The 19,655-nt window shown below is 44.8% G+C and overlaps 2 protein-coding genes across 3 annotated transcripts; both read right to left on the bottom strand.

Moving 5' to 3' along the window:
* Positions 1–116: 116 nt before the first annotated feature.
* Positions 117–1,836, bottom strand: LOC147191689 (lysosomal membrane ascorbate-dependent ferrireductase CYB561A3-like). The gene is made up of 5 exons (XM_086135146.1): positions 1,179–1,836; positions 832–1,040; positions 597–751; positions 351–513; positions 117–266 (listed from the first exon to the last, which is right to left on the bottom strand). The coding sequence occupies exons 1-5, from the start codon at positions 1,441–1,443 to the stop codon at positions 240–242; spliced, it is 819 nt and encodes a 272-aa protein (XP_085991272.1). The 5' UTR covers positions 1,444–1,836; the 3' UTR covers positions 117–239.
* Positions 1,837–2,528: 692 nt separating this feature from the next.
* tnfrsfa (tumor necrosis factor receptor superfamily, member a) lies at positions 2,529–19,237 on the bottom strand. Of its 2 annotated transcripts, none has more exons than XM_086135520.1 (10): positions 19,036–19,237; positions 9,620–9,809; positions 9,366–9,497; positions 7,814–7,925; positions 7,578–7,711; positions 7,400–7,504; positions 7,285–7,328; positions 6,769–7,056; positions 6,653–6,689; positions 2,529–6,162 (listed from the first exon to the last, which is right to left on the bottom strand). In XM_086135520.1, the coding sequence occupies exons 1-10, from the start codon at positions 19,066–19,068 to the stop codon at positions 5,861–5,863; spliced, it is 1,377 nt and encodes a 458-aa protein (XP_085991646.1). In that variant the 5' UTR covers positions 19,069–19,237; the 3' UTR covers positions 2,529–5,860. The 2 variants fall into 2 exon arrangements, with proteins under 2 accessions (XP_085991646.1, XP_085991647.1); XM_086135521.1 differs by having other exon boundaries at positions 7,406–7,504.
* Positions 19,238–19,655: the final 418 nt, after the last annotated feature.

The following is a 19,655-nucleotide window of genomic DNA, read 5'->3' as shown; positions in this document are numbered from 1 at the left end:
TAATAATGAAATGTGGAAAAAAGAAAAAAACCAAAAGAATGCTAAAAAACAAATGTAATAAATAAATACACACACACACACACACACACACGTTAAATAAATAGATAAATGCAATATAGGACTTATAGGACAGACATTTGTTTATTAACACAAGAATCACAAAGTACAATCGTACATGCATGATTAAATGTCGTATTTTAAATTTTTATGTTTTCTGACATATTCTTTTGTTGTGGTCCTTAAGTGGCTTCCTCTCTCAGCAAAATCTGGAAACAATAAAAACAAATCAGAATATGATTCATTTTTTTGACATTTTCTTTGACATTTAACAAGGAGAAAGTCCTTCTCACCGGAGCGGCTTCGTCGTTGGTGTTGGCGTTGGGACGTCGCCAGTCGGCTTTGGACAGAATCCCGAACACAAGAGAGCTGAATGCTACAATCAGGATACCCAGCATATTGGCGAACAGCGCCTCCGCAGGCAGTGAGCTGTAAGCGTTTGCTGACACGCCGTCGCTAACAAACACCAAAGAGCAAAAAACAAAAAACAAAACTGAATGCCTTCATATGTGTCCTGAATAAGTCATTGAAAGCCTCACAGTGCAAAGAAAAGCTGCTCGTTGATTCCACTGATGCAGGCGGCCAGACTGAGCAGCAGTACCGCTTGTCCCGTCCACACGTGAATCCCCTTCAGGTAGTGACTTAACCGCGGCGCAGAACATGGCAGCAAAAAGCCAACCAGTCCCAGGAACCACTGTGGAAGAAAGAAGGCATGTCCACAGAGATGACATGAAAGCGCACTCAAGTCATTTTGTCAAGTCAGCGTATTCTTACCTGCCACGCAAACGTTACCACGGCGCTGATTCCCACCCAGCTGTGCAAGGAGTACATTGAGGGGATGTTCAGGGTGCTGTGTACGTTAAAGACGGCGTACAGGCCGACGGTGGCAAGCACCAAAGCGGCCAGCATCAGTCCTGCATGGACCAGCTTCCATGCGATCTTCTTCTGAGACCACCCCCAAGGCACACGGAACAGGACGGCGGCTGCATACAAGGATAGAATACATTATAGTCTGGGAATTTATCACTTGTGCTATATTACGCTGAAGTCAAAAGTGTTGTTAGCTAATTCGTTGGTCTGTATGTACTACAAATCCCCTTAAATGGACAACCGTGACTCACCGAAGCCATAAAGGACCAGCAGTCCGCTGATCATGAGGACGGGATGCCAGCTGAACTGGACCTCAGTTCCATCCCACGCGAACCCTCCGCGCCAGCGCCAGTTCCAGAAGACAACCATGACCACGCACAGGAGGCCCACACAGATGCACAGACACCAGGACATGTAGAAAGACGCCGACGCTTCCATTGTGAAGTGTCCCACTCCACCTCCTCCTCGGTTGGACTCCACAGCAGTGGCACGGCCAATGGATTGTCTCGCATCCATAAAATGTCAGAAGCCGTGATAGGCGGTCAGGAGGGAGACTGCCATCACATCATCTCTGACTTCCTGATTGATTTTTTTCACTGTTTACACTCATAAACAACACGCCGAGTCATACATGTATAGCCAGCAAAGTAGCGACCATGCTAACGTTTTCTTGCATGTTGATGCCCTCTAAAGATGCGCGGCAGCTCAAGAAGAAAATTAGCGACCATAAATGATATGTACTTGTTCATAATGAGGAAAAGAACAACAATGCCATTGGTGTTAATGCTCCCCTCAAGACCCAGGTTAGCTCATAGAGAGCAAATTAGGTCTCACATAAATGATTTTTGGGGTGTCTGTTAAGACACGATAGCTCAGTGCAAGCAAACTTGCTGCCATGCTAATTTCCAGTATCCTCATTGACCAGGCAGTATTTACAGTACTGTACCTTGGTTGATACAGTATCTAATACTTCTGACTGGCTCTGTATTGTTTCTACAACTATGACAAAGTTCCAAAGGCAGCTGTGTGATCCAATACACGTGTCTGCTTTGCATTCCTATTCTAAGAAATGTATACTGTAGTTAGTTTCATAATGCTTTCCTCCCCGACGTCAAACAGATTCCTGTAGCTAACGAGCTAAGCAGGCTTGGCGTTTCCCCGAAACAAAGAATCACGAGGCCGCTTGTCATCTGACTTGACACTGAACTGGAGAGAAGTTCCCACAGCGCTGGTGACACAAACAATTTTTTTTCCCAGGCTTTAGAGCCGTCTGGACAATGACATCTGACCACAAACAGAGTCGGAGACATGCTCATCATCTTTTATGAAATTCTTCTAAGAATTATTTTTTTTTCAGGGATACATCTTGGAAATGGAGAAAATCCACAAAAACATCACCTTCCATCCAAAAATGGCCATCAACTTGCGTTTCACAGTCTTACTTCTTGATTATCGTGCATCCTGTCACAATGGACAATTTTCAAATGGACACACTGAAGCCCAGAAAGCCACACACACACACACACAACCCCCCCCCCCCCCCATGAAATATAATAGTCATTTATTGTCTGAACAGAATTGAAAACAATCCAAAAGGTGACTCTCTGTACAAAATATTTATTCCAAATGTACATAAAAACATACCTCTCATAACTTACATCTCAACTTTATTCCTTCCATCAACGGGACGTGGACGTCATTTCATCTCTTTTGCTTCTTCTCTCTTACAATCTATAAAGTGATACAAATATGACAAAACAGTCCACATAATAGAAAGAATGTCACGTGACCAAGCTTTGAAATTGATGCAGGATGAATTGCCTCTTGTCAACCACGGGATGGCAGCGCCAGCACTGAGCATCACAATACAGTAGAACACAGAGCACACAAACTCTTGCATACACACGCACACACACACAGACCCTTAACTCTCACATACACACGCAGACGCACAGTGAGGCTCACTGCAAACAAAAAAAAGGAGTGGGGCAAAATAGTATAAAATCAAGCTGTTTGGGGAAAAAAAAAGAAGTCGGGGGGGGGGAAGGTTTCTTCCTTCAATAAAGCAAAGATGGACAAAGGGATTCTGTACCTGCCGCCACCATCATTTTTGCTGAAACCGTGAATTTCTTTTTTTTTTCTTCATTGGCAAAACCATGAATTCTGCCTAGTAACAAGTACATGTAGCTTTCATGCGTTAACCTATGGATACGCACGTCTCAATTACCCATATTTATAACTTCAATGAAAAAGACATTTTCTGTCTGCTCACATCCAAAGTGAAATGTAACAATAGTGTTCTTTAAGAAAGTGTGGCAATGCTATGAGGCTATAAATAAGTAGCGGTAAAAATAAATATGACAATAAATACAACGGTAGCGAGGGACGAAAGTTCATGGCTAAAGTTGTGCATTTGTGAACATTTATGTCAAGTGTCACATCAAAATTTATGTTGCATGACTTCAATTCAGCAAAATATTGTTTGAACGGACTGACCACCCCTGCAATGAAAGGAAAAACAAAATTCGCCCAACCAAGTAGTGTGACTACATTATGTCAGTAGAGGACAGTTTTCTAACTGGGAATTTCTCCATTGTGAGACAAATAAAGGTTTTCTTATCTTATCTTAACTCAGGAAAAAGTTTACAAGAGTTATCTTACAAGAATAAAGTTGCATAATTGCATAATAATAAACAGTTATTTTCTAATCTTGCTGGAAGAAAAAGTAATATTAAATGAATAGTCTTATTTTTTTTCTATGAAAAAGGTGTAACCTTATGAGACTAAAATTGGAGTGTTTTTTTCTCCTCAATTTTGAGATAATGACATTAAAAAAAAATATATATATACACTACCGTTCAAAAGTTTGGGGTCACATTGAAATTTCCTTATTTTTGAAGGGAAAGCACTGTACTTTTCAATGAAGATAATTTTAAACTAGTCTTAACTTTAAAGAAATACACTCTATACATTGCTAATGTGGTAAATGACTATTCTAGCTGCAAATATCTGGTTTTTGGTGCAATATCTACATAGGTGTATAGAGGCCCATTTCCAGCAACTATCACTCCAGTGTTCTAATGGTACAATGTGTTTGCTCATTGGCTCAGAAGGCTAACTGATGATTAGAAAACCCTTGTGCAATCATGTTCACACATCTAAAAACTGTTTAGCTCGTTACAGAAGCTACAAAACTGACCTTCCTGTGAGCAGATTGAGTTTCTGGAGCATCACATTTGTGCGGTCAATTAAACGCTCAAAATGGCCAGAAAAAGAGAACTTTCATCTGAAACTCGACAGTCTATTCTTGTTCTTAGAAATGAAGGCTATTCCATGCGAGAAATTGCTAAGAAATTGAAGATTTCCTACAACGGTGTGTACTACTCCCTTCAGAGGACAGCACAAACAGGCTCTAACCAGAGTCGAAAAAGAAGTGGGAGGCCGCGTTGCACAACTGAGCAAGAAGATAAGTACTAACTAGAGTCTCTAGTTTGAGAAAAGGACGCCTCACAAGTCCCCAACTGGCATCTTCATTAAATAGTACCCGCAAAACACCAGTGTCAACATCTACAGTGAAGAGGCGGCTGCGGGATTCTGGGCTTCAGGGCAGAGTGGCAAAGAAAAAGCCATATCTGAGACTGGCCAACAAAAGTAAAAGATTAAGATGGGCAATAGAACACAGACATTGGACAGAGGAAGACTGGAAAAGGTGTTGTAGACGGATGAATCCAAGTTTGAGGTGTTTGGATCACAAAGAAGAATGTTTGCGAGACGCAGAACAAATGAAAAGATGCTGGAAGAATGCCTGACGCCATCTGTTAAGCATGGAGGAGGTAATGTGATGGTCTGGGGTTGCTTTGGTGCTGGTAAGGTGGGAGATTTGTAAAGGGTAAAAGGAATTCTGAATAAGGAAGGCCATCACTCCATTTTGCAACGCCATGCCATACCCAGTGGACAGCGCTTGATTGGAGCCAATTTCATCCTACAACAGGACAATGACCCCAAACACACCTCCAAATTGTGCGAGAACTATTTAGAGCAGAAGCAGGCAGCTGGTATTCTATCGGAAATGGAGTGGCCAGCGCAGTCACCAGATCTGAACCCCATTGAGCTGTTGTGGGAGCAGCTTGACCGTATGGTACGCAAGAAGTGCCCATCTAACCAATCCAACTTGTGGGAGCTGCTTCTGGAAGCGTGGGGTGCAATTTCTCCAGATTACCTCAACAAATTAACAGCAAGAATGCCAAAGGTCTGCAATGCCGTAATTGCTGCAAATGGAGGATTCTTTGACGAAAGCAAAGTTTGATGTAAAAAAAAATCTTATTTCAAATACAAATCATTATTTCTAACTTTGTCAATGTCTTGACTCTATTTTCTATTCATTTCACAACGTTTGGTGGTGAATAAGTGTGACTTTCCATGGAAAACACAAAATTGTTTGGGTGACCCCAAACTTTTGAACGGTAGTGTAGATATAATTTTACGAGGGAAGAAATGTCTTCATGGAAAAGCTCGACTTGATGATTTAAAGAAGAAAACAAAAAGCATGTTCCGCAACAGCTAGGGTGACGACATTGTGCCAGCATCATTTTGTTGACAAAAAAAATAAAACATTGGTCAACGCAACAAGATTGTGCCAATAGGAGGCTGTGCATCAAAGACGATGAAAACAAACAACAAAAACACCATGACAAACAAACAGCTAGCGTGACGACATTGTGCCAGTGGCGGAGAGGGCACTTGAGCGATGTCACAAGCGCCAGACCAGTGTATGTGCTCGCCAGCAGGTGGCGCCGAGTATGTGCAGAGTCCTTTCTTTCTCAGTTATTTCTTCTTCTTCTCAAAAAAAAATGGTCGCCTAGACATCTTCGAAAGAAAAACTACTGGCTCTCGATACATGGAGGTAAGTCCCACCCGAGGACGGTGGCGTCCCTCAGGGAGCGTGGTCGTGCTTGTAGTAGCCTCGCCTCAGCGCCTCTGAGGCGATGCTCTCAGCCGAGCGTCGCTGGTCCAGGTCCAGCAGGGCCTGAAGCAGGTGGTTGATGTCAGCCTTCAGGCCCTGCCGCTGCATCCAGTTCTTCAACAGCTCGTAGACTTTGTCACCGGCCGCGCCGTTCTCCGCCAGGCGGATGTGGTTGTCGCTCACGCCGATCATGCGGAAGAACTTGTTGTGGATCCGAACGTCCAGGTACTTGTCGAACAGGTCGAAGCTCTTCTTCAGTGATTTCTCAGACTCTGCAATGGACCGAGTCACGTTAAATTGGCATCAAATGTACTTAAAAAAAAGGATGACATTTTACACCGATATATATATTTTTAAATAACGCCCTGCCGCCTCCCAAAATAAATCGTACTCTTAATCGCTACCTTAAATCATCTGACAATATTTTTGAGAGAATGAATCCTGTTTTTGAATCTTTGGTTTGCCACTTTGAGAACCACTGCCTTACATTAACATATGAACTGGCGTGAACTGTTGCACTGACCTTCATCATCGGGCAAAAATTTGGAGAAAATAAAGACATAATTTATGAATCTCTGGTTTGCCACTTTGCCAACCGCTGCCTTACACAACTCGTGAACTGACGCCAACTGTTGCACGGCGTGAAAAGAAGTCAGAAATGAGCCGCCCGCACCGTCTCCCTCACTCTTTGCCACCTGAGGGCTCGGCCATGACACTTTCCGTGAAATGCCATTCAGAGTAGCGTCAGTGCGGCTTTCCTACCTTGCAGTGGCAGCAGGCGGTGCTGTAGAGGATCCTCCTGAGGATAGACAAGACGGCATTAAGTCGACGGCCGGAAAAAGTAACCTCAAAAAGACCTTATTCCGAGCGACGCGCACAATGGCGGCGGGGCTTATCCTGCAGGAGGCGGGGCTCTGCTGGGGGCTGTCTCCGGATGAGGCGGCGGTGGGCAGTGCCGACAGGCTGGTCTGTGAAGAGCTGGTGGTGTTGGGCAAGCTGTCGCCCAGCCCGCGGTCCTCGTCCTCCGGGGACGACGAGGCCTTGTTGTTGGTCATGCCTGCCTGAGTCTCCTGCAGAAGCGGACGGGACTCCGGACGGGAGTGGTCGCCCTCCAGGCCGGCATTGCGACTGTTCTGGCACTCCTCTGCTGTGGGGGCGCTCTCGTCCTGTCGGGGATTTTTGATTCAGTCAATGTTTTATCTGTTGTCAATTATTTGACGCTTTTGTGCCTCTATAAAAAGTCGACACATTTATATTTAAAAGCCACCATTAATGTGACCAATTACCTATACATGACCTTTGTTTTTTTTGTTTTTTAAACAAGATACAAGTTCAATTTTTTTGACAAAGTCACTTGGGAAAAACCCTGTAACCAGTTCAGGTTGAGGACTTACGATAGGAATCTTGATTTCGCTGGTGTCGCAGTGACTCTTGGCGCCTGTCAAAAGCGGGCAAAGAGTTAGCAAAGCGACGACGTCTCCACGGAAACGCGGCAGGGCAGCGACGCACACTCACACGTTCCCTCGAAGGAGCAGCGCTTGCCGACTAACCACCATGCGGCCAATCCGGCAAACACCACGGCGAGGATGGAGAGGCAGCTCAGCACGGGAACCACTGCAACACAAGGGAGGCTGGTTAGCGATAAAGGTAACGGGTCGCCTGGAGGGGGCACACGGAGAAGCATTACTGATGTTTGCTGGCGAGGTGGGGGTGGGCGGGGTTCGGTCCAGCGGCGTTTGGGTAGGAAATGTGTCTCGCTTTCGGCAGACGGTGTTGGAAAAGTGCGTGCACTTCTTCACTTCCTCCTCGCCCGCTTTGCACCTAAACAGGCAATCAACAAATCACAGTGGATGCACCACATGAGTATGTGAAGATTGGTTAATTCATTTGATTTTATTTATCTTTGGGGGAGGGGTGACTCACTTGGCGCAGCGTTTGCAGACCTCACAGGCCTGATCTGGCACGCAGAAGGTTCCGGCTCGGCACTGACACTTGGTGTCCGACGTGGTGGTGCAAGACGCTGTCTCCATCTCGTCTGTGAGCCACACACAAAGGCAGACACACACACACACGCGCGCACACGCACACACACACACACGCACACGCACACACACACACACTTGTCAGTCAAATCAATACAGCATAAGTGGAGCTTTCAAGTACAAAAATTCTTTTTTGTCGAATGTTAGTGTGGCCTTTTTTGTGTATGTTCGTGTGATGTGTGTTTTACTTTTTATTATGAAATGATTGAATCATTGATTTCATTAAGTGTAATAAAAAGTTGGAGAAGAAAAATAAAAGTGGTTCAAGTAACATTTAGGGGTCCAACTGTAGTTTCTCTCTCTGAACACTAGGCGGCATCCATGTAACCTTTGAGAATTGGGATGCTTTGCCCGACGTGTTTTTCGATATGTTGATCTGTGCATCTTGAGTCTTTTCTTGTATCATATTTCAGTCTAGTTTTATACATATTGTTTTCGTCTTTAAAATGACTTTTCATCCCCGAATATTTGCATATTTTCCATTTAAATCGATGGAATAATCAACAGGATAATTGCTTCCAAAAAGATTCGTTTGCGACAGCCCCACTTTACTCTTTTTGATTCAATATTAATCACAATAGTGCGTTTAGACGACATTTTTTTTAATTTGCCGCATCGATATTTTCCCAGGTAGGTGAAAAGAGGACGGCAGGTAGTTTGGGTGTGGGAACATTCAGTCACAGGCAAACAGGAGCAATTATCCCAAAGTGCAAGCTGGTGTAACACGAGCTCCCTTTCAAGCGGGACACAAGGACACCACGCCCGAAAACTGGGCCAGGTAAGGCCACCCCCCCAACCCTCCCTCCTCCTCCCGGGAGTCGCTCTCATTGAACGGCGGCCCAAAAAAATAAAATAAATAAGAAAAAAAAAAGTCACAAAAGACACCACCTTTCTCGCCGAGTAACTTCATCACTCGGCATTGTCGCTGCTGCGTCTCACAGCGCACAAAAAAAAAAAAAAAAAAAAAAAAAAAAAAATGGTTCCACTTTCCCCAAACAATCTGGCAATGTAAAACAGACTCCACTGGGAAGACTCCTCGTTCAAGATCAGGATTAAGATTTCAAATTGGAATTTGCATTACTTGCATATTTAGTGTCTCTGATCTCCAATTGACATAAATTAAAAGAGTAAGAAGTTGCAACCGATGCATTTTCATCCAAGATTTTTGGATGTTGGTCAGGGAGGATAAGAGCACTTAGTATTTAAAAAAAAAAAGAAAAAGAAAAAAAAAAAAGAATCTGAGATCATTAAAGCCCTACTTTTTTAATATACTTTGCAATATATATACACGGTATTTTGTCCGTTATCTGGTTTCTTCTCTGGAGGCATCTTTCATTTGTAATACATATTCTTGTCATCTATATTTCACCGCACAAAAAACTGCCATTTGTACAAGGGGTGTGCGGATGTTTCTATCCACTGTAAGCGTTTACCTTGACGACAGTGCGTGCAGGGCAGACATCTGTACATGCCGTTGGAGTGTTCAGTGTATGCGAGTCCGTGCTCGCAAGGTAAGCACACCCCCTGCTGGTAATCACGCTCACACCCCTCCTGCACAAATGTCCCTGAGGATGACAGTCAAATCAAACACATGGCAAAGGTCAACCATTTGCAATGGCCCAACATTGATTTTTGAACTATTCGTTTCTTTTCACAAATGTTTTGAGCGCGAAAACGGACGTCGTACCGGCCTGGCAGTTGAGGCAGCAGAGGCCTTGGTAGTGGTACTGCTTGTTCTCCACACAGGTCCTGTGCCGGCGCAGGACGGTCAGGTTCTTGAAGTCTTCATCTGACGGGGCGGACCACTGGGCTGAGGGCGGCTGCTCGGCCGCTCGGCACGGAGAGCTCACCAGAAGGAGGAGCGTCGCCAGCAGCACCTGAAGGTCAAGCCGACAAAACAAAACAAAAATTTGCTTTATTGATGTGGAACGTTGTCGCACACACAGAGCAGCTTTTTCAGCGGCATCACGTCAAAAGTTTCTTCATGGGTCGCCTTCTGTCCTCAATCTGCTCAATGATTAGGAACATCTGACTAGCACCGGTGCAACGCTACATGCTAACATCAGGCTAGCGCACGTTGTCCATCAAGGTCGCGGGCGAGCTGGAGCCGATCGGCAGACAACCGAAGGGCGCATGGAGGTAAATACGGGTGAACGCTAACATTCACACCTATTAATTAATTAAGAGTGGAGCCAACATGCATGTTTTGGAGATGCGGGAAGAAGTCAGAGTTCCTGGAGAAATTCCAGGTAAGCATGGGGTCAATCAACATCAAACGGCACAAAGGAGGTCTCGAGCCAAGAGGCGAAGCCAAGGACTTAAGACAACAAAATAAAACAAACGATGCCATTTAGACAACTTGCCAAATAATTGCACAAGCAAACAACAGCAAGGACAAACATGATCCAAACTTTATTTTCTCATCGTGGTAACTTGATTTATTTTATCTGTTGTTTTGACCAACATTGAAATGCTGGCATTTTAAAATTGTGTCTGTACTTCAATGCCGCATTCTCAAATGTTGGCTTTTTTTTTTCTCCTTTAAACAAATGACCAGAAAGACAGAGTTTGCATACAGTTTCAAAAACACTTTTGTTTGGAGCAGCAGTGTTTGCCAAAATGGTTTTGCTGTTACTTGCCTGGCACGCTAGTGATCATGCAGATGAAAAAATGTTTTTGTTTTGTTGTGGTCACTTCATTTTACTTTTGTGTATAGACCATGGCGAAAATATTTCAAAATTCCTCTCCAACTCAACACCTGATTTCCAAATGATTGCACTTATTTTTCATCAAAAACATGACTGACTTATGTCAATGGTGCAAATACTTTGGTTGAAAGCGATCATAGTTGGCTAATATTATAGCCTTCAACCCATATTAGCTAACATGGCATGTCTGTCTCTTGTTTATTTTGTTATTTTTGTTTAAAGTTGACTTTCTGGTTGGAACGATGGCGCTTCTTGAGTTAGCGTGCTTCTGAGTTTGAGAAGCTAATGACAGGCTAGCTTACTTTTATTTTATTTTTTAAAAGAGCTTCTTGATAGGAGCGCCGGTGTTTGCTAACAGCGACGGCCGACGTGATAGCACAGCTATTCACGCGGCAGATAATGGCCGTTTTGTGTAGGTGGGCTTCCCAGAAGAATACTGGGCCGTGCCGCTTTAGCCAGGCCCCCCGGGCGCTGCAGTTTTTCTTCGCCAGCTTTTCAGCGCGTCAACGTGAGAAGGGCCCATTCACGGGCCAACAACACGCTTTAGTGTCTCGACTTCAAATGACCCGCATTCTTCTAACGCAGAGGCTTTGAACAGCTCGACATGCGACACCGACGCAAGGCGACACCGCAGGGATAAAAGCGAGACCGCATTGGAGGCTTTTGTCTCACACAACACCACGCAGAATGTCTTAAGTTGAATTTAAAACCTTTTTAATGGCCAAAACCCTGGCCACCAAAATAACCGGCCATGTTCCTTCTTTTTTTTTTCTCCAGTCATGTCAGAGAAGTTATAAAGATGTAAACATTTTGTCATATTTAATGTTACACTTTCACGATGGCAGCAGTCGACGGTAGAGTAAATACTGTTTACAAATTGTTTAAAAGTGACTCGGTGATCGCTGATGGACCCCAAAAACCTTGATGGCGTGAACCCTACATGATTTAAAGTGTATTAACACCACACACAAATAGCCACCTTTAAAATGTATCCTTGAAATAATATGAAACCATCAATTAAAGAAAATATAAAATGCAGCAATATCTAACAAACCAAATAGATCACGGATTATAATATTTGAACATCTAAGCATGACAATACTATTTATCGGGACCAAAACCTGCACTTTTAGGATATTGAGAGACAAGTTTAAAAAATAAAATAAAATAAAAAAAGGCCATGTGCAAAAAGCCAAGGAGGGGTGTTGCCATGCCTCGTTGTCAGGAAGAACTTTACCCCTTCAGTCTCTTGTCCTGCGAACCGCCCGCCATCAACCCCCCACCCGTTCTGTCTTCCCTTCCGGCTTCTGCTTCTTCCTCCTCCTCCTGCTCGCTGCTCACGTCAGACTTTCCAAAGTGGCTGTGAGCAGTCACAATCAGGCCTTTTACATCTATCCAAACATTGGACGCAGGCAGAAGAAAGAGGAAAGGCACGCGGGGGTTAGTGTGGTAGTGGTGAAGATCGGTGAGGAAGCACATGTGTGCCACGGACATAACGGGGGGGGGGGGGGGGGGGGGAGGCAACTGGAGATCTCAAAGTGCAATGATACACCAGCCTGACAAGAGCGCGACATCGCAGGAAACGGTCGCTAATACAAGACGTCACGTAGGCGTCGAACAACTGTTCGGTTCACTCACGCGGCGATAAAAATGTGGCGACGCTAACATTGGACGATTCGATTTTTTGGAGTCACTTGGTGAAGGGTCATCTCATGATGACGCGTGCCATCATTATTGCGTACCTTCATTTGAGAATAAAATTAGAGTAAAATTGTTTTTTTTTTATTGCCAATAAAAAGCATCAAAATAATAACCATATTTCCACTTGGTTGAATTTATTTCAAGAGCAGAAAAGAAAAAAAAAACTGACAGAAGCTGCACAAAGACAACCCTTTATATGCAACATTCCCAAAACAAAGTTTGTGAGTTGACATGTTTATCCACATTAACGCCATCAAGTTCAAATGCACTCACCAAAACAGAGCGTGCGGGCACATAAATTCTTTTGGCTAGCCACACTGCGGCAGCACCAAAAACGAGGCGGCGGCGGCGGCGGGGGGGTGACCGTAACCCCAGTGTAGAAAAGCTTCCAAAGCCACAATCCTTGCGGGCGGTCGAGTCCACTTAGCACAGAGTGTCATTGTGATGACGATGCCACTTGTGCGCAAGTTAAAGCAATTAAAGTCGCAATCAAATGAGGACGCTTGTGTCTGAGACTTCCTCTGAAAAGGTTCCGCTACCGAGGACAGGACATCTGCAGAGCTGCTTTATCAATGGGCCGTTTTAGCGACGGCCGTTTAGCGAGAGCGCGCATCCCCCGAAGTGACGACTGTACAGCCGGCGCGCGGCAAACAAAAGGAAGGAGACGTTTATTCAATATTCTCCAGATGATTTTAGTCAGAGCCGCGACATAAGCGGGAACGATGTGTCCCCTATTACAGCGCCCGGCCGCAAACATGCTTTTCTCATTAAGTGCTAATCGTCCAGCGACACGTACAGGGATACAGTTTTAGAAAAGTGTATTTCGCAAAAGCAAAGTGGTCGTTACTGGCGTACAGCGGTGTTACGACTTATGACCTTTGTGTGCGTACGTGTTTTTTCCTTTAATAAAAACAAACAAAAAAACTACTCTTTAGCAATGTGCTGTATAAAACATACACCGATAACAAATGTGCGTGTGTGTGTTGTCCATTCATATTATGTTTCTGAACATAACCCATAAATTTTGAGCCTTACTGCTTTGGCTCTATGTCTCCTGGCAACCCCCATTAATAAATCCCTGACGGCGTCCGACACTTTGCTGACTAGAATCATGATACTAAACTTTCCTAGCGTTTCATCTGTAACTCAAGCAGTGGAAAAAAAGCGTTGCGAGTCTGCGACTGCAGTTTATGCAACGCCGTTAGCCTTTGAGTGCTAGCCAAAACACCGCTAGCGGCGTGATTTGCTGCTCCAAGTCAAACAACTGCTCTGGATTCCCAAACAGCAGACAGCTGGGAGGTCAAAGTCAACGACGACTCGAACCAACCACTAATCACCAAACCCCGCCCACTTTCCACACCGAAGAGCTCGAGCTGGCAGAGAAATAAACCAGCGCCTCGTAAACAAACGTGACAAACGAGCGACATGCCTCTTCCCCGCCATCCCCATGCGCGCCTGCCCTTATCGCCGTCGCCTCCCTGCAAACCGCGAGCGCGGCGAGCATCCAACCGTACCCGCAGGCCAAGAGACGGCCATGTTAACACGTTACAGCTGTTACTGACAGGCCAACAAGCGCCGGGCTCAAAGCGGGATTGACGCGCGCGTTGAATGACAACTCGGAGCGTAATTGCAGAGCGAGTTCAAATATGACATTAATGAGTGCTTAATTGCACTTTGCTGCATCCGCCTCATCAAGGCCTACAAAACAAGTCTGTCGCTTCAAATTCGATGGCAGCCAAAAATCCACCAAGTGAGCCGTTTCACTTTGGTTGCCAATTTCAAACCGAATTTCGAATCCCGTTTCCCAACCACCGCACTGTGGGTGGCGTCAGGGTGCACAGATACTGCTTAAGTTTTAAAAAGAAATAAATATGCACGTCAACAGGCGCCCCAGCAAGGGTCGGTGTCGTCAATCGAGACAGGTATTAATTACGGTGTCACAAAGCATCAATTGTCAATGTTGGGGTGCGGTTTGTGTTCTCATTAGTCCACAGTTCCTGCCGACAAATTATTAGACGTCACATTTTGGCGACAATTATGCACTTGCACATGGCTGCCCTTGTCCCGGCGTACTTAATGACTTTAAGTATTAGACGCTGATCTGGACAGTACAGTCGACTAGTCAACTCAGCCACCGATGGGTTCAACTCCAATCAATTGTCAGTCACAACGGACTTCCAAAGATTCCCGGGTTCATGTTCTGATGCTATTCAACAACATAAAGCTACAGTATAGAACCTTCTAGGTCTTGGCACTTGTAGTCCCGGTGCTTAAAGGCTACAATAGCTTCCATACTGCAGATGCAAAAGTTCCTGTACTTCTCGAAAGTATAGATTCTTACTTCACCCACTGATAAAAGATCCCATAATGAAATTCGAACAATAGCAGCCATGGTCCACAGTGACACACAAGTTCTCGAGGTGGTAATGTGCTACAAACTTCTCAACACTGAACACGACAATACTGTCTCAGTGGTTACTTGCACTCCGAGTGCATCTCCCGCGGCGACCGGCCAGTGTAAAAAGTGTGGTTAAAGTGTTGAAGTATGCATGTACAATGGCGTGTAGAACGAGTGCAGGAGTGGGAGCGTGTGAAAAGCGGCAGCCCCCTCCTCTCAGGGAGAACAGGAAGCCGAGACAATACAGGGGCTTCATGCGGCACAGTCACCCTGCGACCACCCCCCCCCCCCCGCCCCCCCACCTCCCATCCCTTCTCCGAAAAGCCTGCACATCGCGCGCACAACATATCCGCCGGGCAGGATATTTTTAACCGAGCAATACTTGTAGCCCCGCGACACACATTCTTGAGTTTCCTCAGGAGGTGCGCGCGTGTCGCTTGCAGGTTAGGCGACGTCGGCAAACAATCGACGCTAATGAACGGCCAGCCTGGCGCGTGACCCGGGCTGATGTGAAACACATGAAGTCAGACAAGGCTGCTGAGGGGGTTTGGGAGAGTTTTCCGTTTTTCTTTGCGCGACCAAAAGGACGACTGAGGGAACGCCAGCACACAGTCAGACATGTGCGCGGCCCGGGGGCGAAGGGCGGCCGCTTTTCCATTCTCGATTAGGCCTCAGCGGCCGCTCACAAGACGAGTGGCAGTGTCGAGGAGGAGGAGGAGGAGGGTTAAGACGCAGACATCAATGTGAGGGGGTGACTAACAGATTGAAGAATGCACAAGGAGCCTCCGCTTTGCCCCGGCAAATCACATTAGCGGCATCAAAGTGAGCCTTTGTGCCGCAGAATCGCAGCAACAATGTGACTTTCTTTTTTTAATGAAAAAATATGATTTGATTGCATACATATTTTCCACATACCCCCTCCGGACACCTTCAATCCCAACAATTTACACAGAAACCTGTGTTTAAAATAAATAAATAAATGGAGAAAATCAAAGCCCTGATACAAATATATATATTTTTTAAGAAATCCAAATATTTTGAGGATTTTAATCTTTTAAATGCCCTTTTTAATAATTGTTTTTTAATTTCACACATCCATTTTTTAAAAAAGTTTACTTTGTTAAAAAATGTTCACGACAGTGCATGTTTGTGTCAGCTTAGTAGCAATGTGTCATCTGTTACTTAGCAATAAAGCTAACCCCCTGAGACCCCCCCCCCCCCTCAAAAAACAACTAAAAACCAACACTGACGTTTGCCTGAGCCAATGAAATGATTTACGAGAATGTGCAAGAAAGTCATTTTAATAAAAACCATGGCGCGCAATGCAAATTAAATTTTAATTTAGTGGCTGAGTCATTCATGTGAACCGTTGACATCATCCCGCCTTGCTTTGGAATGCCGACTGCTGCCGCTGCCCGGGCACACCTGAACAGGTGACACATGCCCGAGTGAGTCAGCCGCACTCAGATTGGCTGTGCTAGTCACCTTAGCAACAACGTCACCCCCCCAACCAACTCCAGCTCCATTAATCCGCCAAGTTGACACAGCACCTGCACCAAGCATTGCTGGCCGGTTGCATCATTCCGCGCGGCGCCGATAAGCTATGCTCGGGTTTGGCTTGTCCCAGATGTCCGTCTTGCCCTTTTCTGTACCATGAGACGGAGGTAGTGGACATGGGACTGAGGGAGAGAGAGGGGGCATTTCCTGTATGAAACCACACCCAGGCAGACACAAGAGATAGGCATCAAGTTTATAGTGGCAACCGATGCCCCCTAATATCATGGTATGTGTGTACAGGAAATGGACAGGACAGGGAGGCACGTAGGCATGCTGTGTGTGTATGTGAGGGGGGGGGGGGATTCGCCTGCAGGCAGAGTCGGTGTGTGGGTAGATCAAGGGTGGGGGTCCTGTTTCCTCACAGTCCCCCCAGCAACAAGGCCACTTGGCGAGGCCTCCTCCAGAATGTACTGCGGTTTACACAAAAGATAAACAGTGACGTCGCTAACCGACATGGGGGCGTGGGTGGGGTGGGGGGGGGTGGCCTTGCAGCACAAGTCACAAAGGTCTTTGCTGAGGTTTTGGATGTGGTGGGGTAAAAGTGTCACATAATCTGTCTACTGATGAGAAAGTGAAGAGGAGTTACAAATAGCAAGTGCGAACTTGAATTCAAAAGCCGGGAATCACAGAGGAACAATGTTTTACTGCGCTGAGGATAACAACGATATCGCGATACACTCATTTGGCAATAATCAATTTCGGAAGCTTCACGATGTTTTCTCCCACGCATAACGCTAACTAACATGAAACGTAACTTATTTCAAGTTAAATTACAACTATAAGGACGACTGATTGAAGAGTAATAATATTTTTAAGCTAACATTTTCCCGCTACAATTCTCAAGTTTGCATCGTTTGCGACTTGCGACAGTTAGTCACTGCTGTTTATCGCCAAGCAACCATCACGGTCTTCGAACCGAAAAGTCAGTTGATCGGCACTTGTGACCTCAAACCATTTGGTTATTGTCAGAGTTAGTAAACGGTCCCGCGTATTCGGTGGACTAATGTCGGGAAAATGTTGTTAATGTTAAGTGTTACCGTGGTCTATGGTTAGCATCATTTGCGATGTGACAGTAGCTGCTGGTTGCGTTACATCAATCGTTACACGACAGCATTAAAACCTGACAAATCTACTTACAATAAGTCATCCCTCATTACGCTGTGCTGTTTGTAATGAGTTAATTTGTTTGAGTTTGTTGATGCTTGCTAAATTAGTCAGATGAGAAAGAGAATGTTTGTTACAATTGTCTAAAGGTCACAATGTGTGACAGTTTGTCACAAATGATCATTTGTACGTTACATTCAAATAAATAAGTCGTCACTATTCAAGGTCAGTAAAGTGATGTGGGATACGAATCTTTGATTATGTTACAATGTTCAAAAAATAAACAAGTAGTGGCTTGCTGTGGTGAGTCACCAGTCATTGTGTCAAATGTCGTCAGTCATAACTTAGTGCGAGTTTGTTGGTGCTCACAAGTGAGGTTAAACATGGCTGATTACTCCAAAGACGTCTGCTACGATAGCCGCCACCAACTGCCGGTGACATTTAAACGGTATAATCAGTCCGTTATAGACAGCTACAGTTAGCATTGGTCGTTATTTCAAAGGTTCAATGTGGTCCCTTCTTGGTCAGTTTGTCAGTGCTCGCTGCATGACATTTGTTGCATTAGTCAGACCGTGGACTTTTGCGGTGAGCTGTCTCTTATTATGTCAAACGTTTGTCATTGTCAATGAGAACAGTTTGTTATGTCATACTACTGGGCTTTTTTTAGTCAAACCATTGCTCATTACTTCAAACGCTATGAATTGAAATCGTTATACTCACAGTAGCAAAGCAATTGTGTCAGCTGCAACTATTGTATCCGTGCGTTATGCTGGACTTCGCTTGTTGGAGTTTGTTGTTGCTCATTTGCATACATTTCCTCAGCAGTTGGCCTGCAAGCGTTTGCTTCAGTAGCAACATCCAGGTATTATTTGCTACGTAAAAAATGTCCTTTAAGTCGATCGGCTGGCACCTGTTCACACTGAGAATTGCTGGCCGTGCGACAGTGGCATCGAGCAGCGACTGACAATTACTTTTCACAAAATCACATGCCGGCCCCGGCTTTCCTCTGTACCCTCTCACACAGCTGTAGAATCCACGAGTTGACATTGATCAGCCATTTTGTATGACACAGAACAACAATGTAGTTGTAACGATATCTTCATGAATCTATCTGTGCCAGCCACATATAGTGAGAGGCACAACAATTTAAATGCTCTTCCATTTGAGGTCAGAAGGTACGCTATCCACCTGTTGCCATTCATAGTAGTCATGGCTTCCTGCCAGTCTGTACAGTAGAACAGCTTTGTCTTCTTTGATTTCACGCTGTGAAAGTTAGTTTGTGACAAAAATGAAATCAGCATTATTTCAGTATCCAAACTATTTGCTTGACATTTTTGTCCCCCCGACACAATTTTACTGTAAGAAACACGCGCGCGAACACACACTAATTTATCTCTCTCTCACACACACACACACACGCACACACATTAGCTAAATGGCAAACTTGCCAACAGGCGGGCGGCTGGTTCCGGCTCAGTCCGCACCGGCGGCACATCATATTGGCCCAAAAGTTCTTCAAAATTCGCCCATACCTCGCTCTTAACTTGCACAGGCACACTGATCGTAGTTATCTTGAATGAATACCAAAAGGAACACAAACACACATCGTACAACATTTCAAGTGGGTTTACTTACGCAGAATTTCCCGACAGCCGGCCCGGTGTTCATGTCAGAAATTCTGTGAGACTTCTTCAGTCGAACAAGTATCTTGACTGAAACACGCCACGGTGTGGAAAAAATGCGATAAAAAAATAACAGAGGCACAAACGAGCTAATCCGTCAGCCGATTTCTCATGGGTAAAACTTGTGAGCGGCTTTCTTCCAAACGTCCCGATTGACGGCCAGACTCAGCTGCACTGATTCTTCCTTCTGGCTCGTCGGAACTTTTGTGGCGTCACAGCCAGCGCAACCAATCACGAACGAGATATATTGAATATTCATGAGCAGTCGGAAATCAGCGTCAACGCTTTTAGCCAAATAATACGTTTCACACAGTGGAATTCCACAAAAAAATGTACATAAAATTATACTTAATATTGTTTTCATAACGCCATTTGCAAAGGATTAATAAGCATTTTTAACCTATTGGAGAAAACCTCATTGATCAATTGATATAAATAGTAACAAAAATTGGGATTATACAAGATAATGGATCATCTGTTACCATATTTTCTTTCTTATCTTCTTTAGCTTTGAGGGGGTCGGGGGGAGTAGCGGAATAGAATACAGAAATAACTGAGCTTTCCCGCTTGAAG

Source organism: Hippocampus guttulatus, chromosome 17 (assembly GCF_054856545.1).
Source record: "Hippocampus guttulatus isolate MCC_2025c chromosome 17, RoL_Hgut_1.0, whole genome shotgun sequence".
NCBI lineage: Eukaryota > Metazoa > Chordata > Actinopteri > Syngnathiformes > Syngnathidae > Hippocampus > Hippocampus guttulatus.
Note: the sequence above shows the minus strand (reverse complement) of the source record. Positions and strands in the feature narration are given on the sequence as shown.